The sequence below is a fragment of the Globicephala melas genome, chromosome 5 (genome assembly GCF_963455315.2).
Source record: "Globicephala melas chromosome 5, mGloMel1.2, whole genome shotgun sequence".
Classification (NCBI taxonomy): Eukaryota; Metazoa; Chordata; class Mammalia; order Artiodactyla; family Delphinidae; genus Globicephala; species Globicephala melas.
In genome coordinates, this window is record NC_083318.1 from 52,782,505 (window position 1) to 52,806,863 (window position 24,359).

Here is a 24,359-nt window from a genome sequence, read left to right on the forward strand (position 1 = left end):
GGAGCTCTGTGCCAGCAACCAGGGACAGAGACCAATATACATTTTCCATTGTCTCCAAGTCCACCAACCCATCATCAATTTCCCTCTCCTCGAAACCTCTAAAGCACTTAAAGGCTGTGCCAGAAAACTTAGCAAAGATATCTTAATGTTTCCTGTTTTAGTCTGGATTATAAGCCACATGGTTCAGACACCATATCTCATATCTACTCTGTTTGCCTCTCGGCACCTAGCCCAGTATTGGGTACCCAGCAGGTATTCTCTATCATCCATCCATCGACCTACCTACCCATCTATCATTTCATTCTCTTCTTACTCACAAGATCAACCCTTGTTGTCTCCACCCTAACCTAAACTGCTCATGCAGTTCTTCATTTCCTCTCTCCCACCATTCCCAACCAAAAAAGTTTTTTTAATTAAAAATCTTACCTTAAAGCCAAGTGCAAAAACGCATGTGACTTTTCAGTAGACTCAACAGTGTTAGAAAAACTGTCAAGACAAGAGCTACCTACTTTTTCCCACCTCAGTAGAAGGTGGGAAAAAACTCAGACCTTTGAAAGTTTTGAGGAAAAACTTTTAAAAACTCACTTAAACATTTAATTATGGTGAATATACTTTAATTTTCTGAGATAATCCTGATTTCAAATATTTAACCTCATTCTCAGACCATATCAATTGTTTAGGAATTCAGAAAATATTACCACCATACAGTGAAAGACATTTAATTTTAACTTCTTAGCTCATTCCATAAAATGTAAACTAATGAGGTGTTGCAAAGCTTAGGACTTACTGTAATGACTAGACTAGAATTACTTAATAATTAACACAACAATTCTAGGCTTACAAATAGATGCTGCTCTTCTTAAGTGCTTAAGGAGCTTGAAAATGTTTGTTCTTTTAATTATTTTATATCACTTACCTTGTAGTGCTTAAGTTTATATTATTGACTTTAGTTGATGAAAGGATTTGCTAATACCAAAAGATTGGCTGGCATATTTTCAAATTAATTCCATATCATAAAATGAAATGAAAGGAGATTGTACTATAGTAGTTTATAAATTCCATTAATTTTTAGTATATTCACAAAATTAATTTTTAAAGTTTTTTCTATTTTATCTAATCATATTGGAACTCTCTATGGTTTTCTCTTACAGGAAAACTAGGACTAGAAGAATATGCTGTCTTTTATCCACCAAATGGTAAGAGCAATGCTATTCCTCCCTCTAGTGGGAAATAGAAAAATTACAACTTTTATAATAGCACTGTGACTTCTTATTCTCTATCTTTAAATGGATAATAATTTATCATCTAAAATAAACCTTCTATAGAATAACTATTCTAATTAATTTCATGTTTGTGGTAGTTTTTTGCTGAACTGTGCATATCCTTTCTGATTTTCCTTGAGACCAGTAGCAGCATTTGTGAGAAAGCTAAGAAGACTCAGGTGTCTAAGTCCAGGGTGCTTAGCTTTCCTCTGAAGGACATTAACTCGTCCGTCTAGGACCTTCCTTTTGGCTTTATTGGAGCAGTGCCCTAATGAGTGGGTTGCCTTGTGTTGCACTTTATTGTTCTCATGATTTGACAAGTGTAATATTTATGAAATAAAAATATTTCAAGAAATACGTCACTGAAAAAAGTATGTTTTGATTAAAGTGATCAAATGTATAGTGACCTCCTTGAATATCATTTCTTTGAGATTATCAGATAGTTTTAAGATATGCTCCTTGGAAAAGCAATATATAGCAGTCCTTATTATGATACTATAATGTTGCATCCTGAAGAAGTTCTTTTACTCCAGCAGAGTTAAGAACATGGGCTTTGTAATCCTGCAGACCTGGGTTCAGATCCCAGTTCTGCCAACTCACCCTATGACCTTGGGTAAGTTATACATCTTCGCTGAACTTCAGATTTGTCATCTCTAGCACATGGGTAACAGATTAAAGGAGATAACACTGTATGACACAGCACCGGATGTGTAGTGATTGCTCACAAAATGCAGCTGATACAAGTTGCGTCTAGCTTCTTTACTGACCAGCCCATCTGGAACTCATCCTTGGCTTTCATGGCACTGTCCTCTCCTTGTACCTCTCAGTGTGCTGTCCCAGGTTCCTTCACAGGCTAGCCTCCTCTGTCCCTCTTTAAGCACTGGCATTCCAATGTCCCACCCCACTCTTGTTCTGCTGCTCTTTTTTTTTTTCTGCTTCTCTTCTTTTCACACATTTTCCTAGGACTTCTTCTCTGCTCTCTTGCTTCTATTTGTTAATTACTCTAAAAGTGATATCTTCAATTCTGACTTCTACATTATTTAACGCAAATTTAACCTGAACTAATTACTCTTCATATGCCCACTATTTAAAAAAGAAAAACAACAAAGGCAAACTTAAATTTAAAAAACAAAACGACAGCAACAAGATAAACCAAACGCTGTCCTCTTTCTCTCTCCCGTTAATTGTACTCTCATTTAACCAGTAATTCAAGGCCTAAAATCTGGTAGTCATCCTTGATTCCTTTCAATCTTGGACCCCCTTCATCTAATAAATCACCAGGATCATCCAATCTTATCTTCAAACTACATCTGGAACCCTCTCTACCTCACCATAACTACTACCTTGCCCTCATTCAGGCTTTACTATCTCTAGTTTATTCATTGCAACTGACACCTAACTTGTCTCCCTTCCTCCAGTCTTTTCTAGCTTTTCTCTGTCTTTTACAATGCTGTCTCAGTTATACAGCTAAAAGGAAAATCTGAAAATTGCCATTTTTCTCCTTAAAGTTTTATTAATGGCTCCCCATTTCTTTATAGGCAATGTCCAAGCCTCTCAGCATGGCATAAGACAACCTCTCTTGACTCTGGCCCCTATTCAGTCTAACTCCTAGCTTCATTTCTCACCATTTCCCATTTCACTTTTTTTTTAATTGCAACAATATCAAATTATTAATTCTTCACACAAACACAGCTACATACTCTCAGAAAAGCACTATGCTGCTTTCCTACCTCATGACTTCTGTTCCTATGCTTGTAATAGCGCATTCAACATGTCTTCACCTGACTGCCCTCTGGTTCAGCTCAGGCATGATCCTCTCCAGGAGACTTTCCTTGGAGCCCCAGGTGAGGTTAAGGGCCCTTCCTCTAGGCTCCCATAGTATCCAGTGTGAGTATCTTCGGTATCTCTTACTATATTATCTTGGCATTAATTGTTTATGCTTTATCTCCCCCTCTAGATTGCAAGCCTCTTGAGGTTTAGGGCCATATCATTCATTTTTGCTCCTCTGGTATCTAGCTATAGTAGGACCTTAATGAGTATTTATTTGAACTAAATTAGAGGCTTTTTAATCTTAACATTTATGTGTAAACTTTGTTACCTCTGTCTCCCCAGAAACTTAATTTTCATATAACTTTTTATATTTATATAAGAATCGGAAAATAAGAAAAAATAAATACCTCTGAAAGGCCAAATGAAATGTCCGTGGAGTCAACTTTCTTTTCTCTATTCATATATAGGAGAGCTTTTCCAACTTAGTTTAGAATATATTTGCTTTTACTTGACACACATGCCTAACAAACTTGGTTTGCTGGTTTTTATGACCCCTGTAACAAAAGAAGTACAGAAAGAAACTGATATACATAGGAAAAATGGTTAACAACAGTAGAAGTGAAAATCAGAGACCTCACAAAGGAAAATAGAAAAGCTATAAAACAGCATATAAAAGCACTCCTGCAAATAGGTCTGGGACCATTTCATGTAAAAGCCAATAACCCTCCACCCTTTAAATAAGTATCATTGCGTTGTAACATATTATAGTAATTTAAGACTTTTATAACGAGCTAAGGCACCAAGAAAAAAAATATTGCTATAACAATAATAGTAATAGTAGTCACAGCAGTAGCAGCTAACACTTTTCCATGCAGAACTATATACTAAGCAGTGTGCTAAGTACATCCCATGTATTAATTCATTTAGTCCTTACAAGAACCTTCTGAGGCAGCTACTAGTATTATCCCTATTTATAGATAAAGAAGCTGAGGCACAGAGTGTTAACTTGCCCAGCTGGTGAGTGGCAAAGCCAGGCTTTGAACCCAAGTTCTTTGACTTCAGAAAAGAAGTCAGACTTTTTTTAAAAAAAACGTTCTTTTTTAAGAAAAAAAATATGTTTATCATTTATTTTAGCCTGCGTCGGGTCTTAGCTGCAGCACGCGGGATCTTCGTTAAGGCATGCAGGATCTTTCATTGCGGCACACAGGCTCTTTGTTGCAGTACGCAGGCTTCTCTCTAGTTGTGGCGTGCGGGTTTTTCTCTTCTCTAGTTGTGGCACGCAGGCTCCAGAGCATGTGGGCTGTGTAGTTTGCGGCACGCAGGCTCTAGTTGAGGCGCACGAGCTCAGTAGTTGTGGCATGGGGGCTTAGTTGCCCCGAGGCATGTGGGATCTTAGTTCCCGACCAGGGATCGAACCTGAGTCCCCTGCATTGTAAGGCAGATTCTTTACCACTGGACCACCAGGGAAGTCCCAAGAAGCAGTATTCTTAATCACCATGCCCTACTACCTCAGAAAAATGTTACTGAGTTCATTGTAGTATCTTTTAGAAGAAAATTAAGCGGTTAATATATTGAAATTTTTGATGTATATAACAGGTTCTAGAAACAGTTTCATCTAGAAAAAAAAATAGTTTAATGTTTAATGGAATAAACCCATTTATTATAAGCTTATGAAAGAAAAATGCTACTGAATTTTGGAAAGAGAAGATTGTGGTATTTTAATTTACCCACCTTTTTTGATTCAAGATCTGTATTTTCCCCTCTGGCATGAGAAAGCTGCACCAGGAATGTGGGCAGTGGTCTTTATAGCCACCAAAGTAGAGAGTGGGGGGTAGTAGGTGGGTACATTAAAAGCTGTTCATAAGCTGTTCATAATCTTAATACTTAAGTATCATTTCTTGTCTCTGGTTGTTTTAGAACCTTACCAGAATCAGAGGAGATTCTTCTCTGGGGATTGATTCTGAAACTGCAGAACAAGAAGAGACAAAGAGCAGTCAGCCCACTGTCCCTTTGCTCTTTACTCAAGGCAATATCACCCAACATTTGTATATTACCCGCCCTGTTTTTCAACCTCTGCCAAAGACGGGATTACTTTGAAATCTCAAGGACACCTCTTCTACTGCCACCAAAAGTGGCCTGGCTTTTGTGGTCACAGGGGCTCACCCAGAGAGCTTTGCCTGCAGCTCACTGACACACTGTCCACCCCTGACCCGGAAGCTGCTTAAATGGGGACAGAGGTTTGCTCACTCACTTCCCCACCTGTGATCTCCTTTCCTAGGATGGAAATAACAGGCCATCATGGCATCGGACATTACCCTGTCACCTTATTTGAAGCCTTGTCAGTGGAAAAACTTTCTCTAGTAGATTTATTAAACAACTGGTGAGCAAAAATTTCTGAGCTGAAGGAGACTCCTCACAGGAAATTTTTAAGCTTTTCTTGTTCTTATTCTTTGTTCAACATGTATAACTTTATTTATTCATTTAATAAATACTTATTAAAGGACACAGGTAAAGTACCTGCTGCCAAGGAGCTTCCATCCTAGTGAGGGAGACATACAATAAACAAGTACATAAGTAGCTACCGTAAATAAGTAACTCTGAAAATAATTTCAGAGAGTGACGTGAACAATTAAAGGGAACAGAAATTGATAGTAGGTAGGGAGGTGGGGGAAAGGCACAGCTATTGTAGATAAGGAAGTCAGAAAAGATGCCTCTGAGGAGGTAGAATGTGAACAGAGCCCAGAATGTGCAGAGTGAGCTGTGCAAAGGAGGAGGAGAGCACTCCAAAGGGAATGCAACATGTTTAAAGTCCTAAGAGGAACATACTTGATGAACTAAAGAACAACAGGATGGCCAGTGTGACTCATGAGAGTGAGCAAAACATAAACTGGTACAAGGTGAGGTGAGAGGTAGACAGGGGCCAGGCCAGTTAGGGGGACAGTTGTTCTACAGTTTTGTCTAGTAAGTCCAATGTCTGGGCTCCCTTAGAGGCAGTTTCTATTAATTTCTTGTTTTGCTGTTAATAGACTATACTTACTTCTTTGCATGCATAGTAATTTTTTTGCTGTTGATAACTGGATATCTTGAGCATTACATTGTGGTAACTCTGAAAAATCAGATTTTCTCCCCTCCCCAGAACTTGCTGTTGCTTGTTGTGGGTTGTAGTTTTTTAGTGACTTTTCTAAACTGTTTTTGTACAAATTATCTTTTTTTGTATTGAGTGCCCCCTGAAGTCCCTGTTCCATTAGCTTAGTGATCAGTTAGTGATTTGACAGAGATTTCCTTAAATGTCTGAAACTAAAATCAGTCTTCACTGATATACTCTGTATAGGGAGTACTCCTTCAAGGCTTAGCCAGGCCATTTACGGCTCTGCCTTAGCTTTCACTTCCTACTTGCATATGGCCCAGAAATCAGGCAGAAATGAAAGCTGAAGTTCTTCTCAGGTCTTTTCTAGATTTCCCCTCATTACAGAGGAGCTTTTCAAAGCCTTTATCCCTCCATATTTATGCCTCTCCAGTCTCTTCCTTCCAAGCCTTTTCAGTCTGCCTAGTCCTTGCCCCATCTGTTATCCCTTGCTGCCCCAGGTGGCTAAGGCTAATACATTTGCTTTTATTAAAAATAAATAAATAAATCTGATAAATATCACCTGGCTGGCCACTTCAGCCCAATCCCTCAGGTAGCTACTAGACAGGTCAAAACACACAACCACAATTTTTTGATTCAAGATCTATATTGCCCCTCTGGCATGAGAAAGCCACACCAGGAATGTGGACAGTTGTCTTTATAGCCACCAAACTAGAGAGTGGGGGGTAGTAGGTGGGTACATTAAAATACCACAATCTTCTCTTTCCAAAATTCCATAGCATCTTTCTTTATTAAGTATTTCCTTGGTTGTTGTAAGTTTTTTATTAGATTCCAGAATTCAAAAAAGTTGATTCTAACAGTTCTAGCCACTTTGACCATTGCTATAGCAGAGGGATGGTGTTTTAGAGTTTTCTATTTCATTCTTCTCAGTGACATCTCTCCTCCAATTCCTGATGAATATTTTTAAAAGATCATCCTGACTACTATGTAGAATAAAAGCATAAGCTCCAAGAGAACAAGGACCTTAATAGTTTGATGACCAATATTATCTAGCATCTAGAATCATGCATGGCATAAAGTCACTGCTCAGGAAACATTATTGAATGAGTGAGCTAAGGAATGAGGGAATGAATGTAGAAGGATATAGAGGAGCAAGAATAGAAGCAAGGAGGTGAGACTTATAGGAAAAATATACATAGATCTGACTGAGACTTAAAATAAACAAACATCATAATTTGCTAATACCATTTGTTTCCTACAAGACAAAATAAGTAATTGCTAGTGAACATTAGGGAGAGGAGTGTTAGGACTCCAGAGCAGTGGTTCTCCAGTAAGGGCAATTCCACCCCCTTACCCTCCAGGGACATTTGGCAATGTCTGAAGACACTTCTGGTTGTCAGAGGGGAGGGATATACTACCAGTATCTCCTGGTTAGAGGCCAGGGTTGCTGCTAAATGTCCTACAGTGTGCAGGACAACCCCTCACAAAGATGAGGAAAGGCTCTTGGAAGAAATAACAAAAATATATCATTTTAAATCTGCCTGCAAGTGTCAGGTTGATAAATAGCAGTGTACTTTGTTATCTAAATTAATTAAATAAATTAAAAACATCGCATAATCCAAAATTCACGTCATGTGTAACTTTGGACATAAATTGAAAAACTAATTATTTAAAGTATCATTTCTAGATTGATATTTAAACATGGTTATGTTCTGATGTTTTGGGAACTTTTAACTACTAAATTTAATAAACTAACAATGTCATATTCTGAAGTTCCAATTCAGAAAGATAATAGAAATAGCTAGAAAACAATTTGACCATTGTCCTAATCCCTATGCTTACTGACCTGTAGGCTACATGTGAAATGAGAATAAACAGAGGAAATGATTATTTCAACATTGAATTAAATAAATTGTACTAAGTAATCCCAAATGAAAGAGTGTAAAAATTTGCTTTCAACTGGAATGATGTTAAAGTGAATCAGATGTGAGAGTTATGGTACAACTATAAACGCTAAGTATTAATAGAGACAGTGAGGAAATGAAGGGGAAATATTTAGTAAGTGCAAAGCTTGTTGATATTTGGAGTGTTTTCTGAGTCATATTTACTATTTATATCTCATCTAGTTCAAGATTTATTTTTGTTGATGATGTTTACCATTCTGGACTATGTCAAAGGCCCATTAAATCATTACTTTATAAAGTTATTTCTATTGAATGGAGTAGGCAGTTAGTATTTTAGACTTTCTTCAGTTAGATAGAGGTAGGCTAGGATCTTAAAATAATCACTCATAGCAGACTTGTAGAACTCTGAGGCCAGATTAACGGTGGTGTCCCAAGCATCCCAATGCCTCTTGGATGAAGGCCAGGTGGCTGAAAACTTGGCCCTTAAAAGACTGAAGTGGTGAGAGGGAAAGGAAAGGATTTTGAAAAACTCGTCAAGAACATGACAGCCTCTGAGATCAAAGAAATGTTTTAGGTGGTATGTGCCCTGGAGTGTTAATGAATTCACTGCTTCTTATGCCTCCTACGTTTGTTTGCCAGAATCTGACATTGTCCTTCTTCAACAGAGCAAACTATGTACGCTCTTCTGGAATCCTAAGCCCTGGTTAATCTTGATTAAGCAGAAGTGAACCTTTATTTAATACTGACAAAATTTTTTTTTCCCTTAGGTTTAAGCTGATACTTAAATATGGTACTCTCCCTTCTGAGAGCATAAAATAGCTATAGTTAGTGAGCATCTGCTGTGTACTGAATACTGTACTGGTACGCTTTAAATACATTAACTCGTTGGTGCTTTAGTACAACCCAGTGAAGTTAGTAGTATTTATCTCCATTTTCAAAAATGAAAATAGAGACTCAGAGAGTGTTGGTAACTTTCCTGGAGGCACACAAGACTCGAATGCATGTCTGTATGACTTTGTGGGCCATTTATAATTTCAACACTGAGTTATTGAGAACCTCCTGTCCTATATGTTAATTGCTTATTCATAAATGAATCTAATACTTTAATATCTTATTTATAAGCTATGATTATACTTATAAATGCTTGAATTTCCATCATTAACAACATATATTGAACATCTCACTTGTAGAAAATACCATGCTGGATGCTGAAGATGATACACAGTATGAATTGTGGCCCTTGCCTCAAATAGCTTATAACCTAGCTGCTTATAGAGCAGCTATAGATTTCAGGACTTGGGGGAAATATGGTGAAAGTGTGATTAACCATGGGTCATCTTTTTTTTTTTTTTTTTGCGGTACGCGGGCCTCTCACTGTTGTGGCCTCTCCCGTTGTGGAGCACAGGCTCCAGACGCACAGGCTCAGCGGCCATGGCTCACGGGCCCAGCCGCTCCGCGGTATGTGGGATCTTCCCGGACCGGGGCACGAACCCGTGTCCCCTGCATCGGCAGGCGGACTCTCAACCACTGCGCCACCAGGGAAGTCCTACCATGGGTCATCTTAATACATGCATCCCTTTTGCTTCTTGGCAGTTCACTAATTCATTCACTCTAACTTTCCTAATGAAAAGCGCTCTGTCTTGATTAAGGTATTCCTATACTTAGGACATCTTTAATTAATATTTGTAGAAGATGAAAATAATAATAGTAAGGTCTTCATTTCTGACTACTTTAACATGCTTGTTTAAAGGTTTCTTCAGTACTTAATAGAGGAAGGAAAAATTGTTTTTGCATAAGAATATAGGGGTTTTGTATAATAGCAACCTGTTTTGATATTTAGTATTTAGAAAGATATAATGTATACTTATATTTTTGTAAGGTACCAAAATATGCCTTCTATTTATGAACTTATTTTTCTCTCTTAGTTTTTCTTTCACATGTCAACATGATTAGGCGAAGATGAACTTTTAAAATTATGTTAAAAGTTTATAATCAATAAAGGAAATAAAATGAAGCCGCAATTAGGGAAGATAGAAAAAAGATGGGTGTTCACAGGAAGAAAAAGGGACTCAACCAAAGATAGAAACAGAGAGAGAAATTAAAGAAGAAAGATGGTCTTTGGACCCTCCTAAGTATTCCATTGAACTAGAGCTGGTGGCTATAGTGTCATTAGGAATATTGACTTTCAGTGTGTGTATCTAATCTGGTTTTGAACTTTTTTGTTTTTAGAAAGCAAAAAACTTTTAAGTTGGTAAAGAATCTTAACCATTGGAAGATTCTCATATGTCCAGTTTTCTTCACATCTCACAAATTTTTCTGTATTTGCCCTAGACATAATCTAGACATAGAACTCTACAGTTAGATGATATTTCAGAGACAATCTTAGCCCCTTTTAATGACAGTCAATTACTGAAGCTCAGGAGGTTTGATGACTTTGCTAAGGTTACCCAGCTGGTTTCTGATAAGCCCACAGTGGAATCCTGATCTCCCGACTAGAGACCAATAAATTTCTTGCTCCTTCTCTATTCATCATTAACTTACCCATCTACCCATTCATTCAGCAAAACTATATTCATTATCAACTATGTGGCGTCATAAAATGCATGCAAAGATGAATAAAACATATTTCCCGTCCTCTGGAGCAATCTGTCAAACAGCTAATGATAACACTAAACTGTGAAATTATAATGATGGAAATGTGAACAAAGTGCCATGAGAATGCAGAAGAATGAGCATTTAATTATGATTAAGAGATTTGGTATGTTTCTCTGAGACGTTACTTGTCCTTAGCAAGGTTTTGATAGACATTAAAGCAATTCATGGTACAGAATTACCAAGTTCAAAGCTACCAAAGTATGAAAGTGCATGATGAGTTCTGACGATGATGAATAATCTAGTGTGGCTGTACCACAGTAGGTATAGAGTCAGGTAGATATATCTCAGGTTGCCATCGTGAATGGTTAAGATCAGATCAAGGTTTTGAATTTCACTCTGTAGACACTTAGCCTATATTATAAGGCTAGAATGTGAATTCCATAGATACAGAGAAAATGTTATATTCATTTTAATCTCTCCAGAGGCTACAGAGTAGGTTTTTAAACACTGATTAATCGTGTGAGTAGGAACTCAGCAAATACTTGGTGGATGGATGAATGGTCAGAGGAGAATCCTCGATAGATGTAGAGGTCTTTTTCATGGTCTCATCAACCTTTCTAGAAGATAACCTGAACCATTACGAAAGTTTGTTGGAGGGCAGAGAGTTTTGGTAAAGGGATACCAATTAGGACGCTCTTGCAGGACCATAGGTAATAGTTCATCAGAGCCTGAACTCAGCCCTGGCAGTAGGAAGGAAGCGAACAGTTGAAAAATGGTAGAGGTAGATTCTCTAGGACTGCATATATTCATTCCATAAACATTTAATGAGTGCCTTTTATATTCGGGGCAATAAGCTTGCCTCTGGGAATAGAGATAAATAAGGAATAGTTTTTGTACTCAGGTAATTTATTTCACTGGAAGAGAGAAAAACAAAAAATGATTGTATGATAAGAGAATGAAAACATCATTTGTTAAGTACTGACTTTGCATCAAGTGTTGTGCTAGGCATGTAACATACATCATCTTATTTAATTTTCACAACTTCATTGGTATTGTCCTCATTTTGCAGCTGTAGGAAAGTCTGTTCCTAATTTTTGCAGGGTCCAGGGCAGGAGTGCAATTGGAAGCCCACCTACTATAAGTCTAGATTTTTAGAAGTTATAAATCAGACTAATAAACTGATAAGTAAAGTCTACTTTGTTTTCTTGTCTTGTAAAATATACCTTTGTAACAGTCTGGAAGGCCAGTTTCAGATTCAGAATTCTTAGACTCCTCAGAAGTCCCTAGCTTGTGGTATCCCTCACCCGCTTCTTATCTATGACTCTACCCCACACCTGGACAGACTTCATGCATGTGGACCCACTAGCCTGCAGGTCCAAGCTCTGTTCACATCTTCCAGAAATAACCATCCTTTGCCCACCTCTCCATCCTGAGGATAGCACCCATCAAGAAGGTAGCTCCACCTAAGAGGCTGTGCAGACCCTGGAAGCTGGCTAGGAGCCTTTGGGCTGGGAATTTCAGAGTCTTGGGTGTCTGGGTTGTGGTCTGAAAGGAGGGACATGAACTCTGGGTGAGGGGTATAGTCAGAGGAGGGCCAGAGCAGGGCCCTTACTCCAAGGCCCCCTGCCTTGGTCTAAGAGCAGTACTGGATAAGGAAACAGGTTAAGTAAGCACCCTAAGTGTACACAGGTAGAAAGTGGAACCAGAATTGCTCAGGTCTGTCTAGGCTCACAGAGGTGAAAGGGTACCTCAACCAGTCAGGGCAAATCAGCTGATACAAGAGTACTGATTAATGAATGATTGGGGGTAGAGAGTCAGGGGCTGTCAGGGAGATCTTTCTAGGAGGAGCATTGTTTAAAATCTCGAAGGGGGCCTCCCTGGTGGCGCACTGGTTAAGAATCCACCTGCCAATGTAGGGGACACAGGTTCGAGCCCTGGCCCGGGAAGATCCCACATGCTATGGAGCAACTAAGCCCATGCGCCACAACTACTGAGCCTGCACTCTAGAGACCGTGAGCCACAACTACCGAGCCCGTGTGCCACAACTACTGAAGCCCACGTGCCTAGAACCTGTGCTCTGCAACAAGAGAAGCCACTGCAATGAGAAGCCCGCGCACCTCAACGAAGAGTAGCCCCCGATCGCCACAACTAGAGAAAGCCTCGCGCAGCAATGAAGAACCAAAGCAGCCAAAAATAAACAAATTAAATAAATAAATTTATTTTTAAATAAATAAAATAAAATCTCACAGGGGTGGGACTGGGACACAGCTAGAGGTGTAGGAGAGCATGGCCTACAGCCCTTGTCCTTAAGCCCCAGAGGCTGAAGGGTTGGCAATCAGTTTGGCAGGGTTAGAGTTGTGCTTGCGGGGTAGGGAAGAAAAATGAAGCTGCTGATTTTAGACTGTGGCTGAATCCTGAAGAGTTAAGCGTTCTTTATCTTAAAGGGACAGAAAAGGAGCACAATCACATTTAGGTATAAGGGCTGAGGGAGGACTAGAAAGCAAAGATGACTCAACGCTTTCTTCCGTGAAGCCTAGGGAGGGAAGGAGTTGTTTACAGAGCTAGATAGTCCAGAAGGAGGCGCAGGAAACTGGGTTTTTACTGTTTGAATTACAGGTTAATAATGAGAATACTGGTGGAAGGAGAGAGAAAACAAGTATGACAGAGTCTTGGGAAGTAGCTACATTTAAGGAGTGTGCGGAAGAGAGAATTAGTCCAAAAGACAACAAAACAAAAACAACAGCTGAGCAGCAGAAGTTTCTGAGGCAGGGAGCCTGATCTGCACAGCGTCATCAGTGCCTGGTGGGCTCAAGTTTGAGAAGGAACGTTCAGTTGCTAGGGGGCCAGGACACACACAGAGGGGAGATGCCTGGATTCAGCCATCAGGAGTTGGGGTGAGAGGGGTGGAAACCAGTTTAAGGAATTGGGGATATATATAATGTGGAAATAAAGGAAGTTACTTTGAATAGTTTTTTACAAGTTAAGCTTGGCTTCAAGGAAAGGAGAGAGATTAGAGATTTGTTTGATGGGAAAGTAAGGTTCAGGGAAGAAAATGGACAAGTCCCCCTCCTCCTCTTCTTTGGTGTCATTATTATTAGCAAGGGTATTTGTAATATCTTTGGCTGAAAGGTTGCAGTGAAACAGGAGAGACTGGAGAGAGGAGTACTTTGATAGGACCTACCCACACCTTGCCTCTGCTCCTCCAGTAGCAGGGGTGAGAGCCGATGCCACCACTCTTCGCCTTCAGGCCACTGACCTCAGGAAGCTTATCCCGGTTCACAGCAATCGCCATGCGAAGCCCTGCTTCCGGTCACCTCTTACCAGGTGACTCTCGTCTACTTAGCTTCAGTGGCTCTTTTATCAGTAAGACCTCCTCCCTCCCCCAGCCTTTTCCTCTCTCTCCCCCTTCCCTCCATTATTTCTCTTTGTGGCACTTATCACTGTCTGACATACATTCACTTATTTTATCATGACTTTCCTGTCCCTAATAAAAAGTAGGCTCCAGACCTCAGAGCAGTGTCTGGCACATAGTAGAGGCTCAATTCCTATTTGTTGAATGATGCACACAAAAGGGTGAGGAGGAGAATTGATGGGGCAGGATTCCAAAGCAGAGGTTGGCAAACTTTTCTGTAAAGGGCCAGATAGTAAATATTTTAAATTTTGCTGGCCACAAACAGTCTCTGCCACATATTCCTCTTTGTTGTTTTTTAAAATAATCTTTCAAAAATGTAAAATCCATTCTTAGCTCACAGGCCAAACATAGACAAGCCACAGATCTGACCATAGCTTCTGTGAGAGAAAGTGAGGGAAACAGGATTAAGAACACAGGTGAAGATGGTAGCTCTGAAAAAGAAAAAGGAAGAAGCATCTTCCTCCAAAGACCTCCCTAAAGGGAAGTGAGAAAACAGATGAAATGTGTGAAGAACGTTTGAGGTAAAGAACAGACAAGTGAGAATTTATGTCAGTGGCATCAGCCTCCCAGAGAGGAGGGAAGTGAGTTCTGCAGTTGAGTGTGCAGCACTTGAAGAGCAGGAAGGTTCTGAAAGAACAGGGTGGCTCATCAAACAGAGATAAACAGGGAAAATGATAAACAGCACAGAATTCAGACACAGTTGGACATCATGATCTGTGGTGTGTTCTAGAAGACTAGGGAAAAATGGGAAAAGGTAGATCCTGAGAATTACAGCTTGTGAAATTTAAGAGTGATGCAGCACAAAATTCTAAAGGTGGTTGACCTGGCATACTAGTTCAGAATAATGTTGGATTTTCCTCATACTTTTTTTGATAAAATTACTTCTAGAATCATCAAAGAAATATGAACTAATTTGTGAATAATAATATCAATAATTAACTTTTATTGAGTCTAAACTATTTATTTATTAATGGCTGAGCTACAGTCATTATCTCATTTAATCATTTATGTAGTTCTAGCATTGTCTCTGATTTACGAGATGAGGAAACCGAAGCTTAGGGGATTAAGGAACTTACCTAAAGGCACACAAAGTTCTTAAACAACAGAGCTAGATGAACCCAACCAAGTCTGTCTGATATCTGGTCTGTGTTCTTAACTTACCACAATAGGGTGCTGATCAACGAATTACTATCAGTATGGAAGGAGGTCTCTAGTGACAAGTCCTGTCCTCACTCTGTCTTTTTTTTTTTTTTTCTGCGGTTCACGGGCCTCTCACTGTTGTGGCCTCTCCCGTTGGGGAGCACAGGCTCCGGACGCGCAGCCTCAGTAGCCATGGCTCACAGGGCCCAGCCGCTCTGCAGCGTGTGGGATCCTCCCAGACCGGGGCACGAACCCGTGTCCCCTGCATCGGCAGGCGGGCTCTTAACCACTGCGCCACCAGGGAAACCCCGTCACTCTGTCTTGTTCAACATTTTTATAGTGCTCTGGATGAGGACATAGATAGTGCATTTATCAAACTTTCCAGCAATGTGGACCCAGGAAGAAGAGGGAATACATTAGATAACAGGATGAGAATCCAGGATTATCTCAAATTGGAACGGTTCACCAAAGAGGAAATGTAATAGAGATAAGAATACAGTTCTTTACTTAGGTCAGAAACAACTGCACAAGTGCACTGTGCTTTAGCTGTGGGGTGTGTAGGGAGGAAAAATGCTTAAAAGCTTTCATCACCTCACTTTAAGGACTGTCGTAAACTACAGCTTGTCCAGAGAATAGAATAGAGAAGGTATTCAGTCTGAGGAACTGTTAAAGAAACTCATAAAGTCTCAGAGCCAAAAAAAAAAAAAAACCAAAAAACAAAACAAAACAAAAAACCCAACCTGGTGGTGATGGGGGCGGGGGAGAGAACAGCGTCCTCCAGTATTTCTGAAAGTTTTCACAGAAGATAAATTAGGTGTGTTCCATGTGACCCTTGTGGTCAGAACTAGGAAACATAAGTGGGGATTACAAGGAACCAGAGTCTCACTCCGTATGAGAAATAACTCCCCCCAAATTAAACCTGTTCAAGATTGTAATTGGTTGCATTGTGAATGAATGTGCCCCCTATTGCTGGATGTTTTAGACTGAGACTGAACTATCATTTGTTAGAACTTACCCTAGGTGACCTCTGAAAAGCATGACCACGTTCGCAAGTGCAACACTAAGTTTTTGCCTCTGAACATGTCAGATGAATGAAGCGTTTCTGTGCTATTTTTCAAAAAAGTAAACTCATCTTTCTTTTGTGTTTGCAACCTGATTTAGTACTGTGTTAGATCTATGGTGGTGTTTATATTACAGAGCTTCCATTTTGAACCTAAGCCGTACGAGTTCTAATTTTTCACTTAGACTGTGACAAGATGTTTAGCATACCAAGTTAGGCTTCAAGTATGTTCTTCTAAATGGATGTGCACTTTACTTGTGTATAATTCTTGCCAAAGATTACACTGAATTTGTACCATATTCCTGCCAATATTTTTTCTAAACCACATCCTGTGATGTAATTTGTGGTAAGTTTATAAGGGAATGCATCTATATAAGAGGTGCCTTGAAATGCTCACTTATTTTTTAACAGATTGGACTCCAGTATATAGGATGAAGTTGCTTCAAGAAGGACTTAATCTATTGACTTCCTGAAACCGTTATAGTTAGTTCTTAAACTTAGTTCTGTGATCTGCCTTGTTCTGTTTTTTGTAACACATATTCACAGTCTCAATTTTCAACTTTATCAATAGAAAGTTAACTGGATATATATTGAAAACCTCTAGATTGCTTTTCTAAAGGTATTAAAAAGCCTATCGTTTTGTTGGTGACCCATCACTAAGTCTTTCTGACATGCATGAACAAAGTTGAAGCAAAAATAGGAAACCTCACTATTTTTGGCTTTAATCCTCTAAAGTTTACCTAATAATTCAGTGGGTATACTAATTGAAAAGAAATACTTTTTTATTTTTTTAGGTGTAATCCCCTTTCATGGATTTTCAATGTATGGTAAGTTGGGCTTTAAAATATTCACTGTTTTTATTACACTTTGGAAAATTAAACATGAAAATCACACTTTATATTACATCAACCACACACTTAACAATGTTATTGTGAACATTTTTAAACATTGGATTTGATATCTGTTTATATGTCCAATTAAAAGTTTTTTCAAATAAAGGGTCATCATAATTGCTCAGATGGCGATTGCTTGTCAAATTAGAATTGAACATACCAGGAAAATGGTTCTGTGGTTTTCCATTTTCTAATTCAATGGAACTTAGAGCCACACATTGATATTTAGTTCTAATAGACGTAAAATGAGATTGCTTAAATTCCTAAACTAATTCTCATAAGTCTTTAAAAAAAAATAATAGGTCAGAAAGAACGCAAAGGGAGGGACAACACTGAGTGTGAGTTCATAATTTCTCCAGACTGGCTGATGTGCACAGCAACAATTACATTGAAGCATCCAGTCATCCTGAGGCACACGTGACAAACGCATGTGCAGGTTTGAGAGCCCTGAGCACCTTTGTGTCCTCACGTATCATTGAATGAGGAATGCAGGAAGCGTAACAAAGATTAGCAAGAGGAAGAATGCTCTATGCCTTAAGTGCCACTTAATTTTTAAATTTTCATGCATTACATATTAGCTTGTTGAAGATTGTTGTCCCAACTATTCCTACTCCCCAACCTTTAGACTAAACAGAAATATACAGTAATGTTTACTTTTGTAAAAAGAATCAGCGATAAATTAACACTTTTCTTTGTAAAAAACCCCTCAAGTGTTCCGCATCAGACAGTCATCGTGAATGACATAATATAAAACCTTTAAAACCAGCATACAATGAAAAGGATTTAAAGTGCCTAGGAATTCTGCATTATGCTGCCCTTGGCTTTATTCTCTTGAGCAACAAAAATTTCATAATGTAACACATAATGTTATAGTGAGGTTCCAGCATATTTCTCTTTTATAAATATGTGAGGAATTTAAAATAGAAAACCTAAAAAGGTTAAGAATATAAATTTTTACCTTTAATAATAAAAAATGTTAGCCCTTTTATTCTTTTATTTTGATAATTCCAACTGCAAGCATTTTTCAAGTAATTAGTTTTTAAAAGATGTACTTGAGCGATTTGGAGAACAGTTAATAACGTCAGGAAAGTTTAAATCTTCTAACAACTCTCAGGGTACAAAATACATCTTTGACTCCTGCCTATTCACATTTCTGGTTGTTTTAATAGGTTAAAGTTTATACACCCAAGGGGGAAAAGTTCGCTAAGGAAATAGGTGATGCAAAATGTTTAATATACAGTTTATACTATTTTAGAAAAATATGTTAAGCATCCACAAATACTTTGGAGCAGCGACCACTTATTTAGAACCAGTATACTAGCATAATTGCAACTTATCCCCAGGATCTCTACATAGTACTAGGCCATTTTAGTTTTAGTTACTGTATTTCTTTAAAATTATAATACTTTCCTCTTTTAAAAATTTATTCAAAACTTTTCTCTAATTTAAACTGGCCTTATCCTTTCCCACATATGTAGATTAATGAAGTTTTTATTGTAGGTATAGTATATTATGATTTCATAAATAAATTCCTATAGTGCAGTATTTAATTGGTTAAAAAGATGATGAGCTCATTCATTTTTATGGAAGAACCAAATAGGGAAAGATGCTTAAAATGGAAAATAAAGTCATGTAGAAGATTTTTTACATATTATATGTAATGGACTAAAACTTTTCCATTTCATAGCTATATAAGGGAATTCAACATCACCAATTGTGGCATCTTGAATAATAACTGATTATAACGTTTTCTATATTATATATGTTTATAGAAAAGTGCTGATTTTAAAATTCTCTTTCATTCCTTCACTGGAAATGATCATTAATGATTACTGAATCTTTAAAACCTTTAGATTCAAATTACAAGTTTTTAAATAGCAATAACTTAAGAAGTTGGAGGGGAAAATATACATCATCACAAAAAGTAAATGAATTCCAAACCTTCATTTTGAATTTGTAATAATACCATGTATTTGTGCCACATTGCTTTTTCTTAGGTTGTTGCAATTAGAATGAGAGTTATTCTTTTTAAATGTATAGAATACCTCAGTTGGGGCTATTTAAATAAGTAGGAATTTATTTTGATAGTAAAATAATTTTTTAAAATTAGTTTTGAAGTGAAAGGACATGGCTGTTAGTTTTTAAACATATATATATATATATATATATAAAAAACATAAAGGTCTTTTCCTATAGATATATATAAAAGGAGGGGTTTTTTTGGATGTATTTAGATATTTACCACCCTAAAATTGATTTGTCTCTCTTTTGCCCTTCAGAAAAGTGAAATTTCTCAGTTGCAATGCTAGTTTTTGATAATTTATTCATCAGTAATACTGTGCACCGCCATTTATCCCAGATAATCGAATTTTTGTTTTGTCAGAATTTAAAATTTTTTATCATTTTTTCCTTTCACGTTGTCAAAAGGAAGTGAGCTGAGTTGGCTCACTGGTTTCCCTGCTTACTTAATGCCTACTGCCCTCAGGGCATCACGGACATTATAGAGCCCAAGACCTTCTTACCTGTCTGATCTATATCATAGATGAAATTACCCAATAAGTAAGTCACTTTTATTAAATTAATATTTAGGTAATGCAGTTTTATATATCTGCATTATAGTGTATTTATGCTGCCTAAAATTCTTGAGTGTTGAAAAGATGAAAAGCATGACCACGTTCGCAAGTGCAGAATAATCAGACTGTCAGGTCAGCATCTGATTTTAAAATCTGACTTTCTGACAGTCAGCCATGAGCTGTCTGGTTGAGTTGACCCACCTGTGCTTAACTGCCATGAACTGGGTACAAAAGAAAACTTAATTCAAATTCATTAGAGAAATAAATTCTTAGAGTTGTTTTATTTTAAGCCTATGAAAACTGTCTAGATACATATTGAGATATGCCAATATAGACCAATAGCCTAAACTGTTAATCAAAATTTTAATTTTCAAATTCAGTTAGTTGCAGACCATCGTTCTAAAAGCTAGTCGTAAATCATCTTATATTTTACTTACCTGACTTCAAAAATTAAAAATTTCAAAAGATCCTTTGTGGGACAAAGTAAAAATGAATTGCCTGATTGTCACTTTCTTATTATTTCAATTGAAAAAAAGAGACTTGACTTTATGTAGTTTTTAAAAGTTACTTTGAATTTTCAATATCCCTATATAGTTCCATTGTGTCATTCTTATTCTACTGTTGAGATTATAATATTTTATAATTTACTCCCTTCTTTTTAATTTTTAATGACTCAGTTTTTTATGTGTGCATATATTCCCTTTTCAACATGAAAAAAGAATATATATGTGATTCTAAACTTGTCTATGAATGAATATTATTACTAGAAAATATTTATTCTTTCATGTTTTGTGAACTTATTTTTTTAATTTTAGTAGTTCTGCAATATTATTAATTAACTTTTTTGTTCTTTCAGTTGCACCACTTTGTTTTCTGTACCATGAACCTTCCAAATTGTATCAGATATTCCGTGAGATGTATGTGCGTTTTTTCTTCAGACTTCATTCCATCTCTTCTCATCCTTCTGTAAGTTCATAAAAAAAAGAAAAAATGGATCAAAGCAGACTCTAATCTGTTTTTCCTTTCCTTAAGAAAAACAAATGTTAATTTGTGAGGTCAAACAACACTTTTCTATAGAATAAATGAAAGAGAAGAAGAAATTGATATTTAAATAGTTTTAGTAATAATTAGAGAGGAAAAAGCCTTTTATCAATTGCATTTAAATTATCTTTTATATGTTGAAAGAAAAAACATAGCAATGTCTGTATTGTTTTCTTTGACAAAGGTGGCTAACTTCTTTGAATGCTGGTTTCCTCCTCTCTGAAACTCATTTCAGAGTTAATAATGAGTTTCTGTGGTGCTGTAGAGCAGTGTACAAAGCACCTGGGTAGCACTTGGCTCGTGGCAGATGTTCAGTAAATAGATGGCTGCTGTTTTTATTGTTGTCGTTACGATTATCATCATCATCATCATCATCTTTTCTTTGTTAATGAAAAATAAACATTTATTTGTCCCTTATTTTTCAATTTGGCTAATTATCAGTTATCAAACTAGATATCTCCTTTGTGTTTATTCAATAGATGGCTCCTTGGCCTTAACATGAAATTCAAAGAGAAGCATACTGGGAGTTGAGTATTTGTATCTGTTTTATTTTGTCCAGTCCTTTATCATATCTTCCTTCCCCCACCCCCACCCTCCTTAGCCTGAGTAAAAGCAGTGTTTATTTTATTTCAGTTATACTTTTTCTGTCTTTGAGCCTGCTTTGGTCTGCTTGTGGGTAACTTGACTGACTCTCCAGAAAAAAACATTAAAAATTGGAATGTGTCAGGGCTACCAAGTTTCCCAAAAGAGGAGGCTGTCACCGCTACTCAACTAAATAGCAGTTCATTATCCTCCCCCCGCCATTCCTGTGTATTCCTATTCCACCTTCCTCTGTCTCCACTGTTGCTCTCATACATTGCTAGTGAAAGCAGGCAAGTAACAGAAATCTAGGATGTCACAGATGAACAAATGAAGTACCACCAATTATCTTGGGTTTCTTCTCTCTGAGACAACTTGATTTAATGCCTATATTGCATGAATATTTAATCTAGAATAACCAAAAATATATTAATAATTCTTTTTTCTTATAACTCATCCTTAGCCTCAGATTTCTTACTCACATATTCTGTACCATTTTACGCTTCAGAGTTTCAAAAAAATGTTTTTAACTGGCTGCCCAGTAGATACCCGTGATGTTTTCCCTGTGCAGACCACTGAAGCTTGCCACTGAGCAACTCTGGATGTGCCTTCTCTATATCCGTGCTGACCCTAAGGTGTCCTTTTTCAGCTGATTGATTGGGACAGCCCTGCCTCTGCCCTTTCTTTATTCAGTGAAATAAAGACTTAACAGGCAGTCATCTCCTTTTCTGGCTTGCAGCCAGACTTAACTATTTGGAACCATGACAGCCTTATTTCTTTAGAAATTCAAAAAGAGGATTAAAACTTCCTTACAAAGATCAACGCTGAGGAATGCTGAGCTGCAAGAAAGACTTTATTCAGAGTTGTCAAGTAATAAATGCACTTGAAAAACCATCTACTTTGTGCTCTACAGATAATGCCCTTTTAAAAAAGTGGATTTCAGTTTTTAAAAAAGTTATCCTTATACTAAGTAATCAAACATTCTTGTTTGATAACTTCCTGATGCAAATTTCAAACAGTTAGTCTTTCTCTGGGGATGGATTTCAATGAAAGAGTTAAAAAAGCAGGAAATATTCTCCCTGATGGGTGAGACAGCTGGAAGGGAAGGGACATATGGAGGAGAAAGTGAAGGGTGTGGCTGTAGCACCAGAGAAATACCTGGAAACTGGAATGCATCCAGAAAAAACTAATTTTGCTGGGCCTACGTGATACTATATGACTTACAGAGAAGCAGGTTTTTCTATAAAATGACGTTTTCCTTGAATTCCTAACATTACTACATGCCAGGTTACGTGGGGAGCCTATCGTTGTTAAAAAGGAAAAAATATTTATATTGATAATCTTTTTCTCATTTCCATTTGAATAATTTAATGGCAGAGTTCATTTTTAAATACTAAATTATGCATTTCTCTTGTGATTTATTATTGTATCCAGGGTATCGTGTCACTCTGTCTGCTGTTTGAAACTCTTCTTCAAACTTATCTCCCCCAACTCTTTTATCATCTACGAGAAATTGGGGCTCAACCGTGAGTATTTTTCTCTCCTAATTGAAGAATAAATTGATATCAGAAGGCTCTTTTTCATCATCAAAGATACAGTAATTTTTCAGAGACATTAGACTAACAGTCTCCCCAATAAAACAATAATTATCAAATAGTAAATTATAACTCGACATTGTGACAGAAATTCTTGAGAGACTTACCAAAATCCTAATAAATTCTTATTTGCTTGGATTTTTGTGCTTGGTACAAGAATCACTAAAAGAACTTTTCTATTCATAATGAAAGGTATTGGCCAAACTGAGGCAAAAATTTGTGGAAACAAATACTACCTGAGAAATGTGATAATACTAAAATTAAGTCAGTTTAGGCCAAATTTATCAGAAAACAACTTATGAAAGACAGAAAAGTTAAAGTTTGCTGGCTTTCATTAAAGGAATCTAGATCGATTATTTACCAATGGTTGTACACTGTGATTTTTTTCTTCCAAAAGCTTGAATTTTTGTTCATTTATCTCAGTATGAGTTATCAATGAATATGTAGGGTACCTGTGGACCTCATTATTATTGGTTCTCTTTTCTCTTTTTTAATTAACAGTGTCTTAAGGCAACAGAAATTTCCAAATGATTTATCAGTGTTTTGTTACTGTCTTCGTTTCTGTGTAACCATTTTCTCCTATATAAGGGCATATTTGAAAGGAACACTAACTCTTTGAGACCACAAAAGTAGTTAATGGGAAATAGAATCCATAGCCGATGGATGAGTGGGTGGGGGGGTTTAAGAGACAGACCCAGATTCAAATTCTATCTCTACTAAACTATAAAATCCTGATAAAATTATTTAATTTACCTAAGCCTCAATTTCTTTCTTTAAGTCAAGATAATTTAATTTATTCATCTTTAAAATCAAGGGAATTCCTACCTCATGGAGTTGTTTAAAGATTGAATATGTATATGTTTATATATTGATATATATGTATATATACATATATATCTCCATATATATATATATACATATATACATATATATCTCCATTCTAAAATCACCATCGAATTTCAGACATTTTAGATCTTAGAAATGCCTTTTATAAAACAACATCTCATATCATCCGTTGATAACACCTAGGTGACACTCTTTCTTTTGTAGATATTAAAAAACAGGATTTTATTAATAATATTATAAAACAAGAATATGGCAGAAATATTTTATATTACATACAAGTCATTTTTTCTTGTGGTAAACTGACCTTTATTTTACTACTGTGAAATGAATATTTGAATATAACTATGCTTTTCCTTACTAGAGTGAAGACATTTAGTTTATTGCTAGAAGCTAAAATCCTGGCTTTTTTCTAGTCTATTTATACACTTTAATCATTAAAAGGAACAAATTTATTTCAGTGAATTATGATAAACATTAAAATTCTGATGCAAGAGAAAATATAAAAATTTAATTATCAGGCTAGAAATCAATTATTAAAAGGCTTTCGTGAATTAAAACTAATGCTATTGGAAGGTTTTTAATTTAGAATTTAATTTTTTTACTA

General features: G+C 36.9%; 1 protein-coding gene across 6 annotated transcripts in view; it reads left to right on the forward strand.

Annotated features, from left to right (window-relative positions):
• TBC1D19 (TBC1 domain family member 19) overlaps positions 1 to 24,359 on the forward strand; it is a 155,453-nt gene that overhangs the window by 118,462 nt on the left and 12,632 nt on the right. For all 6 annotated transcript variants that reach the window (XM_060299223.1, XM_060299222.1, XM_030832234.2 and 3 more), the window contains 4 exons: positions 1,152 to 1,196; positions 17,023 to 17,055; positions 20,551 to 20,660; positions 22,749 to 22,840. In XM_060299223.1, the coding sequence (XP_060155206.1) occupies positions 1,152 to 1,196; positions 17,023 to 17,055; positions 20,551 to 20,660; positions 22,749 to 22,840 (280 nt within the window). The remainder of the gene's footprint in view (positions 1 to 1,151; positions 1,197 to 17,022; positions 17,056 to 20,550; positions 20,661 to 22,748; positions 22,841 to 24,359) is intronic.